Source organism: Sinocyclocheilus anshuiensis, unplaced genomic scaffold (assembly GCF_001515605.1).
Source record: "Sinocyclocheilus anshuiensis isolate Anshui unplaced genomic scaffold, SAMN03320099.WGS_v1.1 scaffold384, whole genome shotgun sequence".
NCBI lineage: Eukaryota > Metazoa > Chordata > Actinopteri > Cypriniformes > Cyprinidae > Sinocyclocheilus > Sinocyclocheilus anshuiensis.
The window spans coordinates 285641-308359 of NW_015558571.1; the positions used below are offsets into that span (position 1 = coordinate 285641).

Here is a 22719-nt window from a genome sequence, read left to right on the forward strand (position 1 = left end):
CTTTTGGGGGAACATCATAAAATCTTATAAAAAAAGATGCTACCTTGAATAGAAAGCATAATTTTTGTCAGTAATTATAAAAAACATTGGGTGTATCTGAAAAAAAACATGTTAAAGGTTACATTACATGCAAAAATAACATCAAGGTGCTTTGCATTCAGACTTATCTCCATGACAGTTATGCATATCATAATATAGTTGTTGTTTTTTTTTTTTACTTAGCGCAAAATACATGATACTTTTAAAAATGCATATATTAAAAAAATAAAATAAAGACAGTAATACCATGACACAAAATAATACATAATTTATTTATTTTAATTAATATTTTACATTTTTAAATAATATATAATTTATTTTGTGTAACTTTTTTTATTTTATTTTACTTTTCTTAACCCGTTACACTGGTGATAATTATTAATATTCTTGTCACAATGCAGAACAATCTTGTAAATAGGCTGTTTTATTTTATTCTTAAATTAATAATAATACTTTTGTTTGATTATTGGACTGTTATGTTGGGTTGAAATATGAAATATGGTTTTGTGAGATTCACCCTTTGACCACAATAGTAAACAGAGCTTTTCTTTTACAGATTTTAGAGAACATAATGTCCTTTTTCAGACTTTTCTGAATCATTGGCAGTCTCCTGCCTCTATTTATCAGCATATCCATTAGCTTCACTTCACTTTATAGTTTCTAACAATGTAAAAGCAATATCATACTGTACATTTTACTGCGCACACAAAACATGTAATTTGCACTTACATAATCACATCTATATTGTCGCTCAGTAAATAACCAAGACCAGATGTGGCAGATGAATGCAAAGCCAGTGTGTTTCTCACTGTATAATACAGAAGTGATTTCAGCTGTTCATGTTAGTAGCCCCCGCTTCCATCCCCCAAACAAACTCCTCTGTCTCACAAAGCTGTGAAATGTCAAGGGATGCATTGATTATATATGCCTTTATTTATCTCCACACTTGTGCTTTGAAACATCTTCTATCTGCAGTGACAAAGACTGCGACAAGACATTTGAATGGCCCACAGAGAACCGTGAACCTATGTTTTGAGTATTTGTATTACTCATAGCTACATGCATGAGTGAAACTGAATCTTGTAAAAAGAATGAATGGGAATAGATTGGCCTCAGTGACATCAATCAGTGGCTATTAAGAGTGTTGGATGTGAACCAGATTACCTCATTATAACAGTGTGTGCAAAAACACCATAGGCCTATGTCTGAAAGCCTGAGACCACAATAACATGCATAAATTGCATGGTCAAGATCCAACTCTGCCATATAGCTTTTGTTTGGCACGGATGATCTTTCTTTTCAATTTACTGCAGTGTCATTGTGGTATAGTAAATGGCCTTCAAGGAAAATTATACCATTTTTTTTAAGTACAGCAGTAATCAAGCGGTTAGTGGATATATGTGGGCAGCTTCAACACATTTGTTTTTCCAAGTTGGGGATTTTTTACATCTGTTGTTTTAATACTGAGCTAACTATTGCATTACAATAGTTGCATATATTTACAATACTTGCATTACGCTATTCCCCTATGGGGGATGTTGACTGGTTCCCACAATGCAGGTGATTTTTGTAAGTAAAATAAAAAAGAGAGAAGACTATTCAGTGTCGTGACTATTTTGGTCGTCTGATTGATAGTTTATACTTTCTTTAATGTGTTTTTTTTTTTCTTCTTCATAAAGTAAGTATAAGAATACCCTGGCTTTAACATTGTCAGTACTGCTTCAAGATGAACACTTATTGGACTGAAGCAACTTAGGTTTACTTGATTATCCAGACATCATGTTAAAATGAGTATCAGATATGATCCATCAGGCTTTTGAGCAATGTTTATTTGTTCATCTCTCAATCATCATTGCATTGCGTTTATATGTTTTCTCCTGCACAATAACAACTACAGAGCTTTGAATGAGCTCATAAAACAAAGCATTTCAATATCATCTTACTAAGACATATTATTGGGAGATACAGCGTGACAATCGTTATGTACTGTATATGCATTGTATGTAGCCTAAGTAGTCTGCTATACTGTTATAAAGATCTTATTGATTTACATCACAAGCTATCAGAATTTCATCTTATTTTTGGCCAAGAAAATTACATAGTTTTGCTCAGTTTCCAGGAAAGCTATTTTCATGCTGAGCTAATCAAAATGACCACAGCTGATCACAGTCAAATGGCTTTGTGTGCCACTGAGAAGGTGATTATTGAGTTTACAAGTCGTTTTTAGGAGGGGGTGATCCTTTTTCCAACTCAGTGATTTAGTTGTTTTTTTTTGACATGTTGGTGCTATATCTTTGATGTGGATGTTATAAGTTGCACTGAGTAAATACAGCTGGATAAAACAAAAACTGTGTCCGTCAACAAAATGTGATCATTTTAAAGGGGGTTATTCTTTTCTATACCCACTGTATATTCACACTATTATGAGCAATAAAATACTTTTTTTTTTCTTTTGTCTAAACGTATAAACAATAAACTGTTTGTTAAAAAAAAACAAAAAATCTGACTATTATTTCATATGTCAGGGTTTACAGGGTTAATGGCTGTGCCATGGTACCGCAATGGTATCAGATGGGAATAAGGGGCCATTGAAGACCCAGTGACTTATTTTGTTCTTAAAATAATCTAATAATAACTGTAACCACTTAATGCACTTTAGAAATAAAGAATGCAGTATTTATTATCAATATGAACCTTGTAATATGCATGCTAATAAGCAACTAGTTAATAGTGAATATGTGTTCCATAATCCAAAGTGTTCCCATAAAGACAAAAAAAATAATTGGGCATAATCCACTATGTCCTAAAAAACATATGTTTTAATACTTTCTGATTAGTATTTTTGAAACACACACACTTGTTTTGTATTTTCTTTGTCTATCATAGTGAGAACTTACCTCCATATACTTTTTTTTATACTGAACCAATGTTTTCTACCATAAATGCTACCATAACACTGTTTTATAGCATAACCCTTAAACATTTTATATTTCCGTCAAAGCATTATTTATTATGATTATTAAGCTTTTTTTTTTTTTTCTCACAAGAGCTGTTGGCTGCTCCCCACTATGTAGGTGATTTCAGGTTCTACAGTCCTTGTGGGGACATTCGGTACACAATGGAGAACCTGACCTGCCCACCACACACATACATTACATTTGTTTTATTATGATGCCAAACTCCCATTCTACTGGTAGATTACACTAATTTTAAGCCCTCACCCAAAATGTTGGCATTTGAAAAGATATTTAGTTTCTTCATAAAGCTTTTCCTTTCTCACGCTTTTTAGGTGTTCTATACTATCTTTGCTTTATCTTTGATTTTTGATTTATATTTTGATTTTAGAAACAAATAGTCATTGTGCTAATATCCATTCAGCTTATGTCACATATACAGTGTGTAGAAATGTTTTTAGCAATTTATTCTAAAATCAACTTTTTTCTTCATCCACTAACTTGTCACAGGCATTTTTTGTCATTTATACAATATTACACATAGTTAGTTATTAATTTCAAAGTGGTCAAAAAGTGGTCAAAAAGTGCAATGACTGTACCACTGCATTTTCTAATAGACACATTGGCATATTACTTCAGGCAGCTAATGTTCACTTTTAGCCTTTCACCTGCTCTCTCTCTCTCTCTCTTACAGTGGAAGCAGCGTGTGAGTCTGGGTGTGAATGAGGGCGGTGCAGGGGGGCATTATTTGAGCTCGTGTTTGAGGACTGCAGGAGGAGGGGTGCTCAAACACAGCTGTACTTGTTCAATCACACTCACTCCTGTCACCCTGTCTGGGGAACATCGAGGGCACCATCACAGTCAGCTCGTTCTTGTGGGACCAATCAGCACGTTTATCACTACTGATGTTCACTAGAAATTACTTTACTTAGGTGACCTACGAGAGAGGTTTTATTGCTGACCCCGGGGCTTCTCGGACTCACCGCGCGCTGACCAGCAGCAACTTCGCAAACTTGTTCGTTCACATCGTCTCTGAGGACTTCACCGAAGCGGCGATGGAGCATCATCGGTGCTTTTCCGCGCTTATTTTAACGCTGATGTCCTGTGTTCATTATTCCCTGAGCATGGAGAGAAATAAGGATATTCCAACAGGTAAGAAGAGCCCGTTACATTGGGACCGCGCGCTCTGGTGCGTCATTCACACTGAGTGCGACGCGACGCAACTAGTCTAGAACGCTCGCGTTAGGCTATATAAAATAGTTATGTTCTGAAAGTGATTATAACACTTAATTATTATTTATAATCTTTTTTTTACGTCACTAACCGATCAATAGATGTGCGTTCAAATATCCACAATCTGAAACTATAAAGGAAAATCCATGCCATTTGTATTTGAATTAACATTAATGATCTTTAATGTTTGAAAATTACTGTAAAATGTTTTCTTTCCTTCTGCTGCTCAATCATTTACGGGTGACCGGGGCTATAGTCACATGGGGAAGTTGTCACAAGGGGACATTTTAGGACATTTTTGTTTGTGTGTGAATTCTGAATACTGCGATTTAATATAATGTTTTTATAAAATATTTTAGGTAACAAGTGAGCATACTTAACTGACATAGCCTATACTGAAAGAAGAGTCATGTGTGTAATTTGGGGAAAGTTGTCAGTTGAATTATAATCTCTATTGACCCCGAAAAAAAGCTGAAGGTGTTTATTTTGTGTTCCATAATTGTTTTACTGATGTACTAATTGTTTTAAATTGAACTGAAAAACCATAATAGGCTGCTTAATGGCAAGTTACCTCATAGAGTGCGACAGTGTGTCCCGTTCAGGCAATAATGCTGGAAATAATGTTCATTATTTATGTATTTATTTAGTTAGTTAGTTTTAAGTCCAGTAGCCCTTTAAAGTTTGTGTCTATACAGCAAATTACTTGCATAAATAACCTCTACAGTGCACCTTGCTTCTTGTTGGGACGTGACATGAGGGAGATCAGGTAGACATTTTTTTTTTTTTTTATCACAGTCATGCTGTGAGGGAATGTTCTTGTTGGGACGTGACATGAGGGATGTCAGGTAGACATTTTTTTTTTTTTTTATCACAGTCATGCTGTGAGGGAATGTGTGCCTGTGAGATATAACACTATGCTGTTCAATCTACAAAGCGTATAGTTGTGTAGTGCAATAACTTAAATGGGTTTCACTTTATTTTGATGGTCCCTTATTTAACACATTCTGTTGACTATAAGTAACGTTGCACCTACATGTCTACTAACTCTCATCAGAGTATTAGTAGACTGGTAGGGTTAGGGTTAGAATAAGTTGACATGTACTTGCAAAGTTACTTATAGTCAGTAGAATGTCTGTTGGGAGACCATGACAATAAAGAGTTAGCAGATATTAAGCAAACAGTCTACTAATACTCTGATGAGAGTTAGTAGACATGTGGGTGCAACATTACTCATTGTCAACAGAATGTTCAAAAGGGAGAATCAAAATAAAGTATTACTCTAAAATTGTATTAAAAAATCGGAAAGCACACAGTTAATGCACACCCTAATGAGTTAAGCATTTCTTTGAAGCATACACTCTAAAAAATGCTGGGTTAAATACAACCCAGTGCTGGGTAAAATAGGGACAAACCCAGCAATTGGGTTGTTTTGACCCAGCGGTTGGGTTCAAAACAACCCAATAGCTGGGTCAAAACAACCCAATAGCTGGGTTTGTCCCTTTTTAACCCAGCATTTTTTAGAGTGTAAACAAGTTGTTTAATTACTTTCTGGATTCCATTAGGCTGTACAGTAAATTGTTTGCAATGGTAAAACATCTACAGCATAAAAACGTGTTTAAATGATAAAACGCCTCCATGGTTTGTGAACAGTTGCTTGTGCCTTTTTAGTTACTGTACGGGGATATAAAGATGCTCTGTTGAGTTTCAATAAGCCTAGTAAGAGGGAAACATATATATGACCTACACCGTTCTCATTCATTTTGGCGTTCATAATTTCCATGCAACATGACTGCGGTAATCTTTATTCTTGACAGTTCTAGAACTGCATTTACATTGTATACAAGGAGATAAACCTAACCCATCTATCAACCCAGCTCTGGGACAAAGTGATGCATGCTTAAGGGTGCTGTTTATAGCTTGAAAAAATGACAAACATTTTCTAAACAATTGTGTGTGCTCTGGATCATAATTAAGAATATAATCAAGCGGAGTTCATTTCCATGCATCATTTCCTTGACATCAGATGTCAGTTAGGTTCTATTAGTGCCGTTTGTCACTGAGCATTACATTGAGGTCAAACTGGGGGAAAATGGAGTGACAGAACTTTATTGCAAGCTTTACTAATGCATTCCTGTCTAAGAAGTATCTTTCTAGAAAGGTCACTGGGTAAAACTTTCCAAAAGCAAAACACCAAAAGTGCAGCCATATGTCACATTTGAGTATTGTATGACTGTGGCTTCACACAAATGGAGGGCAAAGGTGTGTATTTCGTGCGAATATCTATCGGCTATCTGTGAGGCAGTAACGTTTGTCTTCTGTTTCACATTTAAAACAATTGTAAGGTGTTTCAATACAAGTCAATGAGACTTGAAACATTCCAAAAGTGTGATCTCCTAATCCCTTGTCATTGCAAAAAAAAAAAAAAAAAAAAAACTCAATTTAAATATGTATTTCCTTAATTCCCTTTTATTAATCCATTTTTAACTGTTCCTTTAAAGGGGTGGTTCAGTGTTTTTTTTCTAGGCTTGATTGTGTTTATGGGGTGCAGTCTAACGTGTTAATGCTTCGTTTTTAAAAAAGCAAAATTTACCTTTATTCCACACCGCTCAGTCCCTTCTCTGAGAAACGCGCTGATCAATTTCCTGCTTTTATGAAGCCCCGCCCTCAGAAATAGGCGATGGGCTCTGATTGGTTAGCTAGCCCAGTGTGTTGTGATTGGCTAAACCGCCTCTAGTGTACGTCTAAAATAAAAAAAATGAAATACCATTTGTGATTCATTTTACTTCCATAATCAAAAACAATTTTGAGTGAAACCAGAAAAAGGGTGGGACTTAATTTCATCAATCAGGCTACCCAGGGTCATTGGAAATATGTATGCCTCTACCTACATTTCTGCAAAACTCAAAAAATCTACCTATACGTACAAATTGCTGCAGTTTCCATTTGTTATACACACTAGAGGCAGTAAAACTTTTATTCCTTTTCACACAAATTATGATTTACAGGGCCAAAGTTTTCATTAAGAAAGCCTAATTTTCGTACAATTCCTTACACAATTTTATGCTATGAGCTATTTTTTTTTAACACGCTGTAAGATTTGAAAACGGATACTTTTGATTGTTATCATCACATATAAAGCTTCATATGTATGGGTTTTCTAACGCAGTAGGTTTGCTCTGTAGCTCTTGTGAGGTGAAGTGCTTCGGTACAAATCCTGTGAAACTACGGATCAACACAACACCTCAAACCCGCGTAGAAGAAAGTTAAAATAGTTTAAATAGCACAGTTGCATCAGCGAATGTCTTTTTATATCACTTTTGTATTCGTTTACACTATCGGGTAGGTTTAGGGTTGGGTTTGGTATAGGGAGTATGTTATTTTCCAACACGATAGAGCATTTACCTTTTAGCGACACTCCTTAGACATTTAAATTCTGAACCACCACAATACGTGCCTGAAGAAACATAATAAAACACAGCGATACGTGCCTGTACCAATGTAATAAAAATGTGGTAATGGTCACGTATTGAATGTGCGTTTTAGTGCCACTCACTGGACATTCTACTTTGACACTGCCGTTAAACGTGTAGTATGGTACGTAATGCTGGTGTTGCAGAAACGTTGCCACAAGCACGTATTTCCAATAAGCTTGTTTTGCAATCAGAAGTTGGATTGTGAGAAGTCACATGGAGCGAGATAGTTGGAGGGGTGGGGCTGAAAAAAATGAAAGGGCTTGGTGACATCAGCCAAAATAAGTTGTTTCAGAAGTGCAGCACATTTACGGAAATAATTTTTTTGATTTGGTATAATGTCCACAGATGAATCACACAGAATAAGACCATCGACCATGTTGACTTTAAACTGTACCACTTAGCATATGCTGTCGGTTAAACCACTGACACATACCGGTCTCAAGAAATCCAAATTTAAGGTGCAGAGAAGATTAAAATCTAAATGGGTCTCTTAATTGCCCCTGATTTGAGGTTTTGTGTACCTTTGCGCACAGTAATTAAGCTAGAGTCATTAACAGTTACTGGTATCTAGATGACGCATGCTGTCCTGAACACAGTGGAAGATATAGACAGAAAAATACATGGCTTTGTGTACTGTAGACAGAAAGGGAGTGAACGGCACAGGAAACCTCTGGCGTTTATGGCATGACATCACTACAGTCTTTCTGAATAACCTAGAAACTGAAGCGTTTAATTCTGAACAATCTGCCTCATGACTCTCGAGGTCGTCTCTACTTAAATGCCTGTGGGAGAACTATCACCTCCTGTGAGTTGTCAATGTCCACCCACGTTTAGACCTCTGTGAACCCTTCACAATGAAACATTGGCCTATGAGTTGAACTGCAGTGTAAGATTTACGACTTCCGAGTCCCAGTAAAAGAGAACATATATGCTTGTCTATAGTGTTGACTGCTGGACCTGGCAGCACTAGCCTGTAATTGGTCTTGTGCAACATGGTGTCATTCAACCACACACTTGATTAAAGAAGTCTGGTTTATATAAGCAGTTTAGATGGATGTCGGCTGTGTTTGTCAAACCGTTAAATGACTGTCCGAGCCAAACAGAAGTACAGTTGTATAGTCACATCCAAACTTTGTGCCACAACCTTTTGTTCTCTAGTCCCTGGTTTTACTTATTCTCTGATCAGGTTTTGCAGGCAGCTGCCCAGATTTGTCAGTGGCTTTTATTTGATTGACTATGAGATCTGAGGGACACTTCAGTATGTCTGTTCCCATAGACAGAGAAGCATGTCAGGGAACATTTTAATGTCCAAAGTAGTTTTTAAGGCATCTTTATGCATTAAAGATGTGGAGCCGATTTATCTGGCTAATCCTTTTTTTTCTGAGGTGAAAATACACAGGATGTTCTTTGGTGGGGTTTGTGATATTCTGGTCACTAGATCAGGCTTGTTTGTTCCTTAAATGGAAGTCTATAGGATTTGACACCTGTTTTATCCATCAAATCAGAAAATTAATAACATGTGCATCTCCTTAACTAGCCATGCAGTTTGAGGTATCATTTATGCCCGTACCATGTTGTCCGTAATGAGTTGCTTGTCCAAATTTGAGAAAACCCATAGCGGTGTGTGTCCACTTGTGGAAATTTTCAATTAATTCCTATGAGAGCTGAGCAACATGCTCATGTGGGGTAATATGAGATTGATAGTGGAACAGAGAAAGTGTTGAGAGCGATTGAGAGCATCCCAAAGATGAGAAAAGCTCAACTTTATGTAAATGAGAAGCTGGACAGTTGTAGGTAGTGACATCTGTCATGTTATTACTATACTTATTACTATATTTAATGAATTTTTCAAATGTAGTTCGGATGCGTTCATTGTGACTAGACTGGTTGGGATAACAAAAGTGTATTAAATTGATTAATTGAATTTTGAGCAGTACTAAACTGACATGCACCATAAATCCCAAAGTATACATTAGTTTTGATATGAATGATTAGCGGATACATGAGGCCAAACTCTAAGGGTGTGTTTCCACTTGTAGTTTGGCTCTCTTGATTCTTTTGGTCCGGACCCAAAAGTAAATTATACATTTAGTCCTGGTTCACTTAGCATTCACAGTCATTTTTAAGCCAAAACAATAGGCATAAGGATACAGTCCCAACCTGATTGGACATCTTTTATGACTTATATTTTGTGAACTTGCTTTACACCGGGCTAAATGTGCTTGTTGCATGTGTGTACATAATATGGCGGTATTTTTACCAGCTGATAACTCAGAAAGAGCATATAAAGTGTGTAAAGGAGTCAAACCAGCACCAGGAATTCCTCCGTTGCACATATAGATGCAGTTCCTACACCTGTACCGAACTGTAATGGGTAACAGCTCCTATGATGAGAAGAACCAGGTATGCTTGTGCATTCTGTCCTTTCTACGCTCGCATCATGTGACATTACATACTGTTTTTGGTTTGTGTAGACGTCTTTGGTCCGTGTTGTGTTTATATTTCCATTGATCGTGATCAGGGGAGTCTTGGTCCACTTGATTGGTTTGCACCAAGGTTCAGATGACAGCGTTCACACACACATATTCAAATTAACTGCTTTAACAGAGCAATCGCATTAGAATTTGTTTTAATCAAACCAAACCTGCCAAGTGTAAACACAGTCTAAGAATAACCAACAGTGATAGCTTGCCTTTGTATTTCATATCCTTATCCAACTCCTATAACTGCGTGTGGTCTTCAAAACTCGAGGTTATGAGGGTTTACAGAATCAAACAGAAGCTGCTCCTAAGTTTGGCTTGTTTAATTGCTCTGGCCAGTACAGCATTCCAACTCCAAGGCAACGCTCAACTCGGCTCAGCACAGGAAGTGACCACAGTAATTGCAAGCATTAGGCGATGGCAGGCACAATTTTGGTGATGTCAACCAAATTACCCCTTTCTTTTTCTCTGATCTTCATACTTCTGATTGTTTTTCCAGCCAAGGAAAAATAAATAAGAGTTACTGGTAAGTTAAATACTCAACTGAACTATTGTGGCCAAGCCCATGTTAAACCAGATGCTGATGACGTCATTCAATGTTCCATTCTAGAGGCATTTGCAGCTGTACTGGAGAGGTGCAATTGACGCCCCAATCGACGCACAACACCCCCACCGTCCCACCCACCATTGCCAGTGTACTACTAGATTCTCGGGTTATAGACACAAGGGCATGTTTAAACAATCAAGGAAATTTCCAAGCCCCAAGAGAGAAAGCTTTACTATTTTAATTGCGGACAGCTGAAATAACGTCTGTCTACAATAACCCCACCACCCTTTTCCCCCTAGTTTGGTCTTCAGCCACCCTTCAAATTTGGTTTCTTGTCCCTAAGTGATAACACATTTTTAGAAAGTGTTATGGAATGTCTGCATGTCTGTGTTTACATACAAGTGTTGCGGACAGCTGAAATAACGTCTGTCTACAATAACCCCACCACCCTTTTCCCCCTAGTTTGGTCTTCAGCCACCCTTCAAATTTGATTTCTTGTCCCTAAGTGATAACACATTTTTAGAAAGTGTTATGGAATGTCTGCATGTCTGTGTTTACATACAAGTACCTCATTGTCGAGTCACAGCTACCTCTGGTTCTTCTGATCTGACGTTGGCCTTTGTTTTAGCAGTGTAATGAGGCGTAAGTATGAGCTCTAGATATGTGTGTGTATATATGTTCTGGCAGTTGATTCTGGTGATTTTGGTTGGGATTGTGTTAACACGCTCATGTTAAGCGGGCAGTACAGGGTACTCCCTTCACCAATTCGGAAATGCTGGTCTGCTGGAGAAACACAGTGATATACTTACGGTATGAATGAATGGGCACTGTGGTAGAGTCTGGCTGTTGAGGGATCAGACCGCCTAATAAGGTCAGTTATGTGACTCAGTAGTGTTTCTGAAGTGAGATCACCTCTGTTAGTATCTGACTTATTTGCTGCTGGTGCTCAGTGAACTATATTGAAATTGGCTTTGTTTTAAATTGATTATTTAGTTGATGTTATAGCTGATGTTATGGCAGAAAAAAAACAACAACAACAACAACACCCAAACACGTTTATTTAGCTATCTAAATGGGGACATTATATAATTCTATTGTGTTTATACATAGGTAGTTATAGATTTGTATAAGCTAATACTAACCCATGCCCTAACCCCACCCCTCACAGAAAACGTTCTGCATTTTTACAATTTTAAGAAAACTTTGTTTAATTTATTTTTATACCAGTTTTACTAATGAGGATGTCCCCAAAGGGAGTTTTTTGGAGATCTTGTCAGGTTTAGCTCACTTTTGGGTACAGATTTGTGACAAAAACCATAATTGTCGATTATTCCCTTGAAATTGTAACTGCCATTATTAATTATGATTATTACAATTTACATTGAATGATGTGTATACCATTGTTTGAAGCAACTGCATGCCATATTTTCATATGAAATATTTTCACGTTTCTTCTTTAAATAATAATAAAAAAGTTAAAATATGCATTGTATTATAATGTGATAATAACACTAAAATTAAAACAATGAAAAACTCAAGATAACCTGTAGAAAAAAAAAAAAAACATCTCAAGCACTCAGAATAACATAAGTGGACTTTGAACGATTAATTCCCGCTTTGAACAATTATGTAATTGTGGCATCCATAATTGTAATCGCAACATAAACATCTCTTTGTAAAAAATTCTGTCACATTGATGGCATGCAGATTTGTATCACTTTGAATAGACATATTCAAATTAAAATGTTCGTCTTGGTGTGAACAGACTTTTAGGCTGCAGGATTTCTGCAGTTGATGAGCTGATAAAATTATAATTTTTATTTATTATTTTTTTTTGCGAAACAGCCAGTGTTCATCTACTTTTACAAAAGTAAATGCAACAATTGTAAGGACAACACCCCTGCAGCAACCTGGGGTTTAGCATTTCCCTCAAGGACAAAGATTGTGATTTAGTCATTCTCCAGTCCTACATTGTCTTACTTTGAAAATAATCAACAACTTTTGTTTTAGAATGACAAATCCTCAACTTATGAGCCCACCATTATAGCACTGTCTTGAGGAGAATCATTTTAACTTTGTAATGCAATAATTATTAATTTATAAAATATAAAAAACCTTTCTGTGAAATTTGCACTGTGATTAAAAACTGAAATAAGGGTTATTTAAATTAACTGTATTTTCACCACCATTTGTATCATTCTATTCATTGCTCTTAGAATAAGGCCTTAACTGGCACAAGTATAACATAATGAGCAAATTCACCAAAAAGTTTTTTTTTCCATGCCGTAAATAAGTGCAAAAAACTGCATATTCTGCTATCTACGTTAGTGATTAACAGTTTTATTGATTCTCAGGCAAATTGCAGAATATAATACAGTAACTCAGAATCAACATTTTACCCTGTTCAGAAACTCATCCTAAACTATTCCCCAACTAAGGCTTTAAGGTTCACAACTTATAATTAAATACAATTAAAACATCCTTCAATATATAATGATGAGAAAACGAGATAAATAAAATACACTGAAATAAAATGAATAAATGAAATTCAATCTTATAACAGATCACATTTACACTTTCACAATCAGCATGTTTCTCCCACACAGTTATTACTGTTCCATTTCCAGATAGGTTAAGTACTTTGACCATTTTTTTTATAGTATTGGTTTAGCTTGTCCGTCTGCTTATGAGGCTTTTTTTTTATGCAGCCACTCTAGCCTGCTACCCATTCCTGAAAAAAAATAAAAATAAAACTGTCTGCCAATTATCAAACTGGTTTGGACCCAGGATTTATGTGTTTGTCTCTTATTTCATTGTCTGTCCACCTACCTAATATATACAGTCAAGCACATAGCAAAATATAAAAATCTAAAACCAAGAAAATGTTCATGAACTCTTTTCCAGAAGTTTTTGTACAAAACCACAGAGCATGAGCTAAATCACCATCTTCAAACTTACATCTCCAGCAATAAGGCATATATTTTAACCCAAGCTTTAACAGTCCAGTAAAAACACTGCACCATGTGTATCATGCAAATTAAATCAATGCCATTCTTTATTAGTGCAAACATGCCTCCCTTCTATGCAAACTAGGCCTATTGTAAATTGCGCTTATATCCACAAAAGTGAGCTCTGTTTTGCCGTTGTACAGTACCACCTGCGAAATATACATTTTTGTGCATTTTATATTGTTTATAGTATCAGTAATTTATCAAATAATGAGGAAATAATTGAGAAGGGCATCATTAACAGACATATACACAGATGTGTTAGGTAGTCAAGAACTTTCTGCATTTTAAAGAGTAGATTTAAGGGCCTGGATTGTAGTGGTGGAGTGATGCTGCATATTCCCAGATAAATGAGTAGCCTGCAATATCCTCCACATTTAAGCAATCAGAATTGGCTTACCAAATGGAAAATGACACCATGCAGACAGTATGTTTTATAGGATGCTATTAGCGAGCACAATTTATCCTTAGTTCGTTCCCCCGTTATGATATACCCACCTGATGTATGTCGACCCAGCAGAGCTGACCAAAAAAGTGTGAAAGACCATGTTATTGTAGGCTGAGAGCTTTCTTAAACATACTTCGTCTCCAGAGCCCCAAGCATTACTTGGAAGATAAGCTGAGAGTGCCACAGAGAAAACGAAGTGTGTTCTCTAGTTTCCCAGTCATATAGTTTGAGAAAATAGTTTCTTTAAAAGGGAGTCTTTCACTTTTTCTTTTGACTCCTACTGAGACTTGAGTGTTCTGAGTGGTAGAAGTTCTGAGTGCACTACGGTGGCCTTCCAGGGCAGTGTGAGAGTTTACATAGACGGCCCTGACTGTGTGCCCAGGAACACTTTTAAAGCCCCTCTCTGAGAAAGAAACAACTTGCCTGTCTGAAGCAGCATTCTTGTGGACCTCAGCAGTTGATCACACTGATCTGTCAAACACTGTCTCCTCAGTTTGGCCCAGACCATGTACTACATTCAAAATAGCCATCTTTTAAAAGTCCAAACTGCTTTTTCCACAATGTTTTGCTTCAGCTCTAAAAACAGTGTTCCTACATCAAGGGGCGGAAAATTAAATTCTTCAGAGTGTTGGACAGTGACCTCTCTGTCTGCACTGAATGTCTGCTTGCACTACATTAATCACTATCTGTAGACTCCATCAACAAACATTCTTGTCCTACAGGGTGCATACTCCCATAATATGATTCCTCTGGTTTTGTAATTCTTCCTGTTTTACGTATAGACTACATGAATCAAAGAAAATGCATCTTGAGAGAGTGCATTATTTTATTTATGTTTAATCACAGCTGCTGAATGTGATTACACATTGTGCGGTGGCTTGGTTTCTGTCTTTGAGAAGATACTTTAGAACCACTAATCATGTTTTCCGCTTAGTTTCTGTGAAGCTGACTTTCTCCATATGGCAGACATGTCAAGATTAAAGACACATCAAGAGGCAATATTCATTATTTACCATTTGAAAAGTAGCTTTTGAGAAAGAAATAGGTTAATAACTCATAAGTTAGATTTATTTTATCAAGCATCACTTTTACTATTGCTCATACCCCTGACTCTGAAGGTGTGGTCACATTACAAAAAAATTCAGAAAGGGGCAAAAAAAACTTGTGAAAATTTGCCAAATAACGGTAAATGTTACCATACTTGAAGTATTATATCCAAAACGCCCCAACCAATACTTCAAATAATTCAATTAATGATGATTTTCTAGAGTGATCAATCTTTCTATTTTTACCTAACTAAAGCCCTATTCGCACGGGATTAGTCTGGTGACCTCCAGTCATTTGTAATAATTGCAGAGGTTGTCTGTGATCTTAATCCCATGCGAATCGGCCATGTCTGTAATTTGTAAAGTAAAAATTTCCCCGCAAATGACCTACCATATTTCGCCGAACACCGAGGTCCTGTGATAATATTAGTCCCGTGCGAATCGGCATCTCTGTGATTTGGCCTGCATTTGGCGGGTTGTATATCATTTTTCGAGGTTTTTGTTTTCTGTACGCCTTTTTATCCATCTTTCGCGGAGAATGGAGCTGCGTTGGAGTGTTTGATAGTATTTTGGGTGCTGTCATATCGCTACACCATACAATTTGCAGAAAGAGAAAGCTGAAAAGGTTTTGAGGTTAATGTGTTACAAATAAATCAAGCATAAAGCTTGAGATATTATTTTAATCTATTGAAATGTAAATGTCACAGGGCACGAAACTATATTAGTTTCTTTTTTTTTAAATCCATCTAACCGGACCATAGAACGGGACTCTCAATGCCTTGACTTCCGGGTATCCGGGAGATAAGTCAGTAAATTCGAGTAAAATCACAGGCTTCGCTTATCCCGTGCCAATGCACCACACGAAATTCAGATGTGGGGAGGTCATTTCAAAATCACACAAGGTCCCCAGATAATACTAATCTCGTGCGAATAGGGCTTAAGTAAACAACCATCCAGAACCATTGAGAAACGCCCTATATTCCACCCAGAAACAAGCATCCACCTAAAACACAGCAACTAGAAAACCCTACACTCTAAAAAATGCTGGGTTAAATACAACCCAGTGCTGGGTAAAATAGGGACAGACCCAGCAATTGGGTTGTTTTGACCCAGCGCAATTGCTGGGTCTGTCCCTATTTTACCCAGCACTGGGTTGTATGTAACCCAGCATTTTTTAGAGTGTAGCAATCATCTACCAACCCACCCAAAAAAAAACAAAAAAAACAACAACAACCAGAACACCTTTGCAGTCGCACATCAATGCAACAACTACTCTGCAACAGCATGAGAAATGGCACAAGACATAAGACAAATCTTCTTGGCAAATTGAGCTGAGTGGAATGTCTAAGTCACCTGCTTATCTTCACATGAATGCAGACGGTGCCATTCGGCCATCACAGCAGGAGTTGTGTGTCATCACATACTTGTGTGTGTATATTTGTGGCCATAGCAACTGATTCTCTCTAAGTTTGGTAAACTGGATCCAGCCCTCAATCCCTCGAGCACAAAGGAAGACAGTGGCTATAGGGTACACTTTGCTGGCTCCTGCGGTTTGTTTTTTTTGCTGTTGTCTTAAGGGATCGAGCAAAGTTTAGGTCAATTGCAGGTCAAAACAATTGGTGTTTATTTATTGGCCTTAGGGGAAGACTACAGAGAGAGAATGTAACTATCCACCCTCGATCGCCCACACTCATCCATTATGCAAATGTTTCAAGACATGCTGGGGAATAGCCTCCAAAATTCTGCAAAAGAACAAAATAAATTAGGTTCATTTTTGGTGTGGCTGTTTAGATCTCTATAGCCACAATGGAATAGTCAGATGGATATTGTGTTGTGATTGATTATACACTGAAATGGATTAGTGTGAAACTGTATTATAAGTACAAGGAGAAAATATTGAAAGATGCATGCACGTCTGCAGAAACACCAGTCCCAAAGGTGTAACAAATTCTAGATTGGCAAAGAATGGTGTATATGCAAATGAAAGAAACATTGGCGTGTTCAGAAAATAATGACATTTGAATGTTGATTCTGACCAAGAAACATAGCTCAGTACATCTTGTTTAAACATTCATTCTTTGATTTGTCTGTGATTTACATATCCCAGAGGAAAATTAAAATGCTTGCTTCTCAAAGCTTTAAATATTTAATTGAGACCTTAGTTATGTTTCATTGAAGTATCAATATTGCATGAAATAATTATCCTAAAATCTCATAAGAGAAATAAAATAGATACAAATTGGACACTTTCTGGGATGCAGTAAGAAAATTGAGCTAAAAGTTGATGACTATCATAGCCAAGATTATTTGGACTTGCAATAATTTTATAAGAAATGTCTGAGTTCATATTGAGATATTTTGATAAAACACTTGGAATTTGGCAAATATGAGCACATCTTTTCTGAAACTCCTAGAGAAGATGCATTTGAGTTTACTGGGGTCTTGAGCAAGTCACTATGTGGTTACTATTTAATCTCAGTGTAAAAGAAACAAAGATATTTTTTCTTGCCCATGGGATTTTACAATGATTAAAGACTTCAGATTTTCTTTAACATGACCCATGTTTAAGGCTGACGTAACCACCGAACAAGAACTAGAGGAAGGTTGGCAGATACCACATTTCATCAAGAGTAGCAGTCCAGACACTTTCACTGTATGGATTTCCCCAGCTGTTATTTTAAACCCAGCCTGCTCACAGAAAGGGGCTTTCTCAGACAACAAGGCTCACATGGCGTGACCAGCATGACTCTCTAGCAGCCTTCCGTTGGATATAACATTACCGTCTAAGCATGCAGATAAGCAGATTAAACACTTGCAGCATGTTATAGAACAGCATATAGCTTAGGTATGTGAAAGAAACCAGGCCTTTCTGTCTGGAACGTAGACGGGAATCAGATGGAGCATGCTCCAGTTAAAAAAAAAACAAAAAAAAACTTGGAGCCTGCATTGTGACAGTCTCCAAGGTTTTCAGGCTTTTCTTGAGAAGTGGTCGCCCATTGTTATGAGTTCTTCAGAATATGTTGGCTCTTTTCCTATACCTTTACTCATATTTATGTATGCTTTCATGGAAGCTGTGCAATTTTTCTACATTTGGTATGGTGAATGGTGCAAGACCCCCTGAAAGTAAGGCCATCTCCACACGCACATGGGTATTTTTATAAACAGAGTTTTTCCTTCTTTCGTTTAAAAAAAAAAAAATCTCTGTCCACATGAAAATGCAAAAGCATGCTATGAAGCACTGTCAAGAGCATGCCAAGCCAACAGGTGGCGATATAATCTATATAAACCATAACGATATAAACCATAAAGCCATGTTGGCCAATCCGAAGCCTGAAAAAGTTTCCAACTCAACAAAATAATGTTTGCAACTTAAAAGGTTTAATTAAATTATTAAATTCGAATTTTTGCAGTAACAGGTCCCCTGAATAATTGTTTTAAAGTATACACACGTATGTCTATTTCATGCTGATGAGAGCCTAGAGTCACAGAATGCAAGCTAAAGGCAACAGGGACCAGGGGAAAAAATACCTTACTTCAGTATTCTGTATATTACATCAGTATTCTGATGTAAAACAAAATATTGAATGAGAAAAGATAGAGGGTGGGGCTAGATTTTTGCGCACTTCTTTGCCATTTCTACACTGCTGACAGTTGGACGCAAAGTTTAAGGATGTTCTGTCCAAGAAATGTAATTGTAAATATGATTTTTTCAAATGTTTGTTAGCATTACATTCCCTTGCTTGGCTCAGCACATACAGAGTATTCACACTCTATTCTTAAATGGTTCAGTTGAGCCATTTTATGAGGTGAGAAATCCTGTAGCTCCTGCCATAAATCCCCATTTTATTGCTGAATGTTTAAAGGGGTGGTTCATTGCAATTTCACTTTTTTAACGTTAGTTAGTGTCTAATGTTGCTGTTTGAGCATAAACAATATCTGCAAAGTTACGAAGCTGAAAGTTCAGTGCAAACAGATATATCGTCTTTTAAAATTCTGGCAGTTTAATACCTACAAAACGGCTGGGAGGGACTACAACAAGTTACTTCCCGGGTTTGTGACATCACAAGCCCAGAAAAACCCCGCCCTCAGGAAAAGGCAGCAAAGGGGGCGAGGCCATGCTGCGCTGCTTTAGAGAAGAGGAAGCGAAAACTAGAGGTGCATGTAAAAATCTATTCATATATGAATCGCATCTTCAATAATATCCTCTGCTTCTCAGTCGGGCTCAAACTGATAGCTCGATATTAACATGCAGTTGTTTACAATACAACTGGAGCACATGCTGCCGAGGTGAGGGGCGAGACGCTTAGACGCGCTAGAGGCGGTTTAGCCAATCACAACATACTGGGCTAGCTAACCAATCAGAGCCCATCGCCTATTTCTGAGGGAGGGGCTTCATAAAAGAAGGAAATGATCAGCCCGTTTCTCAGAGAAAAAACAGAGAGGTGTGGAATAAAGGTAAATTATGTGAAAAATAATGCGTTTTAAAAAAAACGAAGCATTAACACATGTTAGACTGCACCCCATAAACACAATCAAGCCTAGAAAAAACCCAGTGAACCACCCCTTTAATAATGTTTTCCACTCTGACATGAATGAGGAAAAGACGCTGACCTGTTGTGACTTCCCATTCAACCCGATTTCCACCAGAGATATTTAGAAAACTACCCATGTTGTCCCTACCTTAGAGAAGGTGCAGTGTTTATTATTTCAGTGGTAAAATAATTTCTTCTAACCCAGTTTAGTGTGCAAAGACAGCTTGTATTGTGACACCTTTGAACTTGGGCTCTTCGTTCTCTATACCAGATTGTTTAAGCCAATCACCTGAACCAAATGACTTTTAAATGTAAATCAAAGCACTGAAGCATTTTTTTTCTGAAGGCCACACCATCACATGCAAGAGCAATTGAGGTTTTAATCTACATTCTTATCATTTGTTTTTAATCTGTAGAGTTGTAAAACCTGCACTGTGTTACAGTGTTACAGATGACGAACACACATCCTGTTTCTTTCTCTCAAGTTTGCTTAAGATTTCTCTGGGGCTGTTTTCCAAACCCGAGAGATGATGGACGATTGAAGTTACCCGGCCCTTCACACCCCAGTCTGGAATTTATTTTCCCACACTGCTCTACTAGAGAGTCTGTACCTGCTCACTGGCACGTCCAGCGGAAATGTAGCGGGTGTTTGCGAAACTAAGACCCACTTCTGCTAACTAACCATCAGCACCACTGTTACCGCCATCATATGTAACACTCCTGCCGAAACCATTTCAGATCATGGTGATTTTAACTTTACTGTGCATTTATTTTCCTTAAGGTTTTTGAGGAATAGAATCCAGGAATAGTAGTGTTTCTACACTTCAACACTCTACGCTCAAAAAAAGGTCATACTGTTTTACTTTGCCAGACATTTCCTCGTTTTTTCTAACATACACATTTTATTTCTCAATTTTCTTGTCACCAGAAAAACTACTTGTACTTGCTGTTGCAACACAGGAGACGGATGGCTTCCACCGCTTCATGCAGTCAGCAAACTACTTCAAATTCAATGTGAAGGTAAGGTTTATTTCTCAGTTTTACCAATCGCACAATGCAAGGTCGACCACGCTTTCATCCAATTGTGCAAGACCACTGCTTCTCACCTGACGGATGCTTCATTTCTTCAAGCTGATAGTATAATGTTGATTGAGATTCTGTTTGAACTGGTACATTCTGAACGCAGGTGCTGGGGATGGGAGAGGAGTGGAAGGGAGGTGATGTGGGTCGATCCATCGGTGGAGGCCAGAAAGTTCGACTGCTAAAGGAAGCCATGGAGTCTCTGGCTGACCAAGAGGACTTGGTGGTCTTATTTGTGGACAGGTAATGTGCTTTTCATTTGAAGGGTTGAAAAAAATGGTTGGATGATATTAAAAGAAGCTGGTTTCTTTTAATAGATTTATGGGCTTATAGAGGATTTGGGAACTTTTCAGATGGTCAGCTAAACCAAATGTGTACAATTTAAACCAGCTAAGATCACATTTTAACAAGTGTAATATACAAATATGGCCTTTTCTACCTGATTTAACCCTTAGTAAAATTAATTAGCTAGATATTCTGACATGAAACACATTTTTTTCAGGATGCTCAGCCAAGATGTACAGCTGATGTACTTTTAACAGACTTCTCACCACACTAAATCTTGGGTTAACATTGTTTTGTATTTTAAACAACTGGTTTAAGAAACATTTAACCAAAGTCTCTCACTTTTGGGTTAGCACCACTTTGCACTCTATGTTATCAAACCTGTGATAACTCTAAACTGCACTGCATGGCAACTACTACTAATAGTGGGTCAAGTATGAACAGTCTGAAACATGCAGGATTATGATTGCCAGGATAGCCCAGGATTCAAAACCTTTCTTAACAATCTCATGTGTGACAAGCCCCCGATTTAAATGGCATCTGATTTACTGGACAGTAAAAATACTGGTCTATATACCAGAGACAGACAAAGATCCAGTATTAATTTCTCTATGTGGAGACTAGCTGGGAATAGACTCTAATTTGCCACAAAATACTTTTTAGTAATTACCTCTAATTGAAAGTAAATGATGCCAGGAAAATACCTTGTCTAGATATAGAAAAAATGACTGGTTAAATGCATAGCTTTGTACAATGTAAAAAGTATCTTTTCATCAACTATAACAAATGTGTCATGCTTATACTGTACATTTTCAACAGCCTCAGTGGGAGAAATCACTGCCAACTCAATGGGAAACAACAAGACTATGTGTGAAGGCAAAACGATTGGGCATTTGTTCAGCAATTTTGTAGACCTACCTTAATAACCAATGCTCTTGCTGAAATGGTGGCTTTTAACTCAATTTATGATAATCAACCATGATAAATGGCCTGTTATTTAACTTGATAATTCAAGGGAAATTACGGCATGTCAATTTTGGCGAGAGGTACATTTTTTTGTAGTTGTTGTGGTGCAGGTCTGGGTGTGTTCTGCAGAAATGAGCGATTATTATGATCACAAAGTAGAAAAATATTAGTGTTTACTTCAAGTTAACTTCACACGTACATGCCACGTGCAGTGCTGTTTTATCAAGGGGTCATTCATATAAAACACAAATCGAATCAAGTCCTCATCACAGAACTCTTTGAGCTCTATAGCAGCTATTTATACACACCCATATATGGAATTACACATATTTCTAGGTCTCCTAAACAGCTTAGAGTATAGAAAGTTCAGAATAACAACATTCAGGGCTGTACGTAAGAGAATAGTTACCCTTATGTATAACCTAAACATTTAGGTAAGGAGCTAGCAAATCAGAGTTCAGGGTTCATCTGAGATAACTTTTACAGTAATAGATCCTTTAGAGCTGTAGTTCAGACCATTTTGCCACGTTGAAGCTATGTCACATATTCCAGAGATTAATTTTAATTCTGACATGACAACTCTCGGAGGGATTGGCATGGTAATGTACATGACAATGTTAATGTATTT

General features: G+C 37.2%; 1 protein-coding gene across 1 annotated transcript in view; it reads left to right on the forward strand.

Annotated features, from left to right (window-relative positions):
- The first annotated feature begins 3789 nt into the window (after positions 1 to 3789).
- Positions 3790 to 22719, forward strand: part of LOC107679635 (procollagen-lysine,2-oxoglutarate 5-dioxygenase 2-like) — a 46532-nt gene continuing 27602 nt past the window's right edge. Inside the window, exons 1-3 of the mRNA XM_016475249.1 lie at positions 3790 to 4145; positions 20689 to 20780; positions 20947 to 21083. Of these exons, the coding sequence (XP_016330735.1) occupies positions 4049 to 4145; positions 20689 to 20780; positions 20947 to 21083 (326 nt within the window). The 5' untranslated portion in view covers positions 3790 to 4048. The remainder of the gene's footprint in view (positions 4146 to 20688; positions 20781 to 20946; positions 21084 to 22719) is intronic.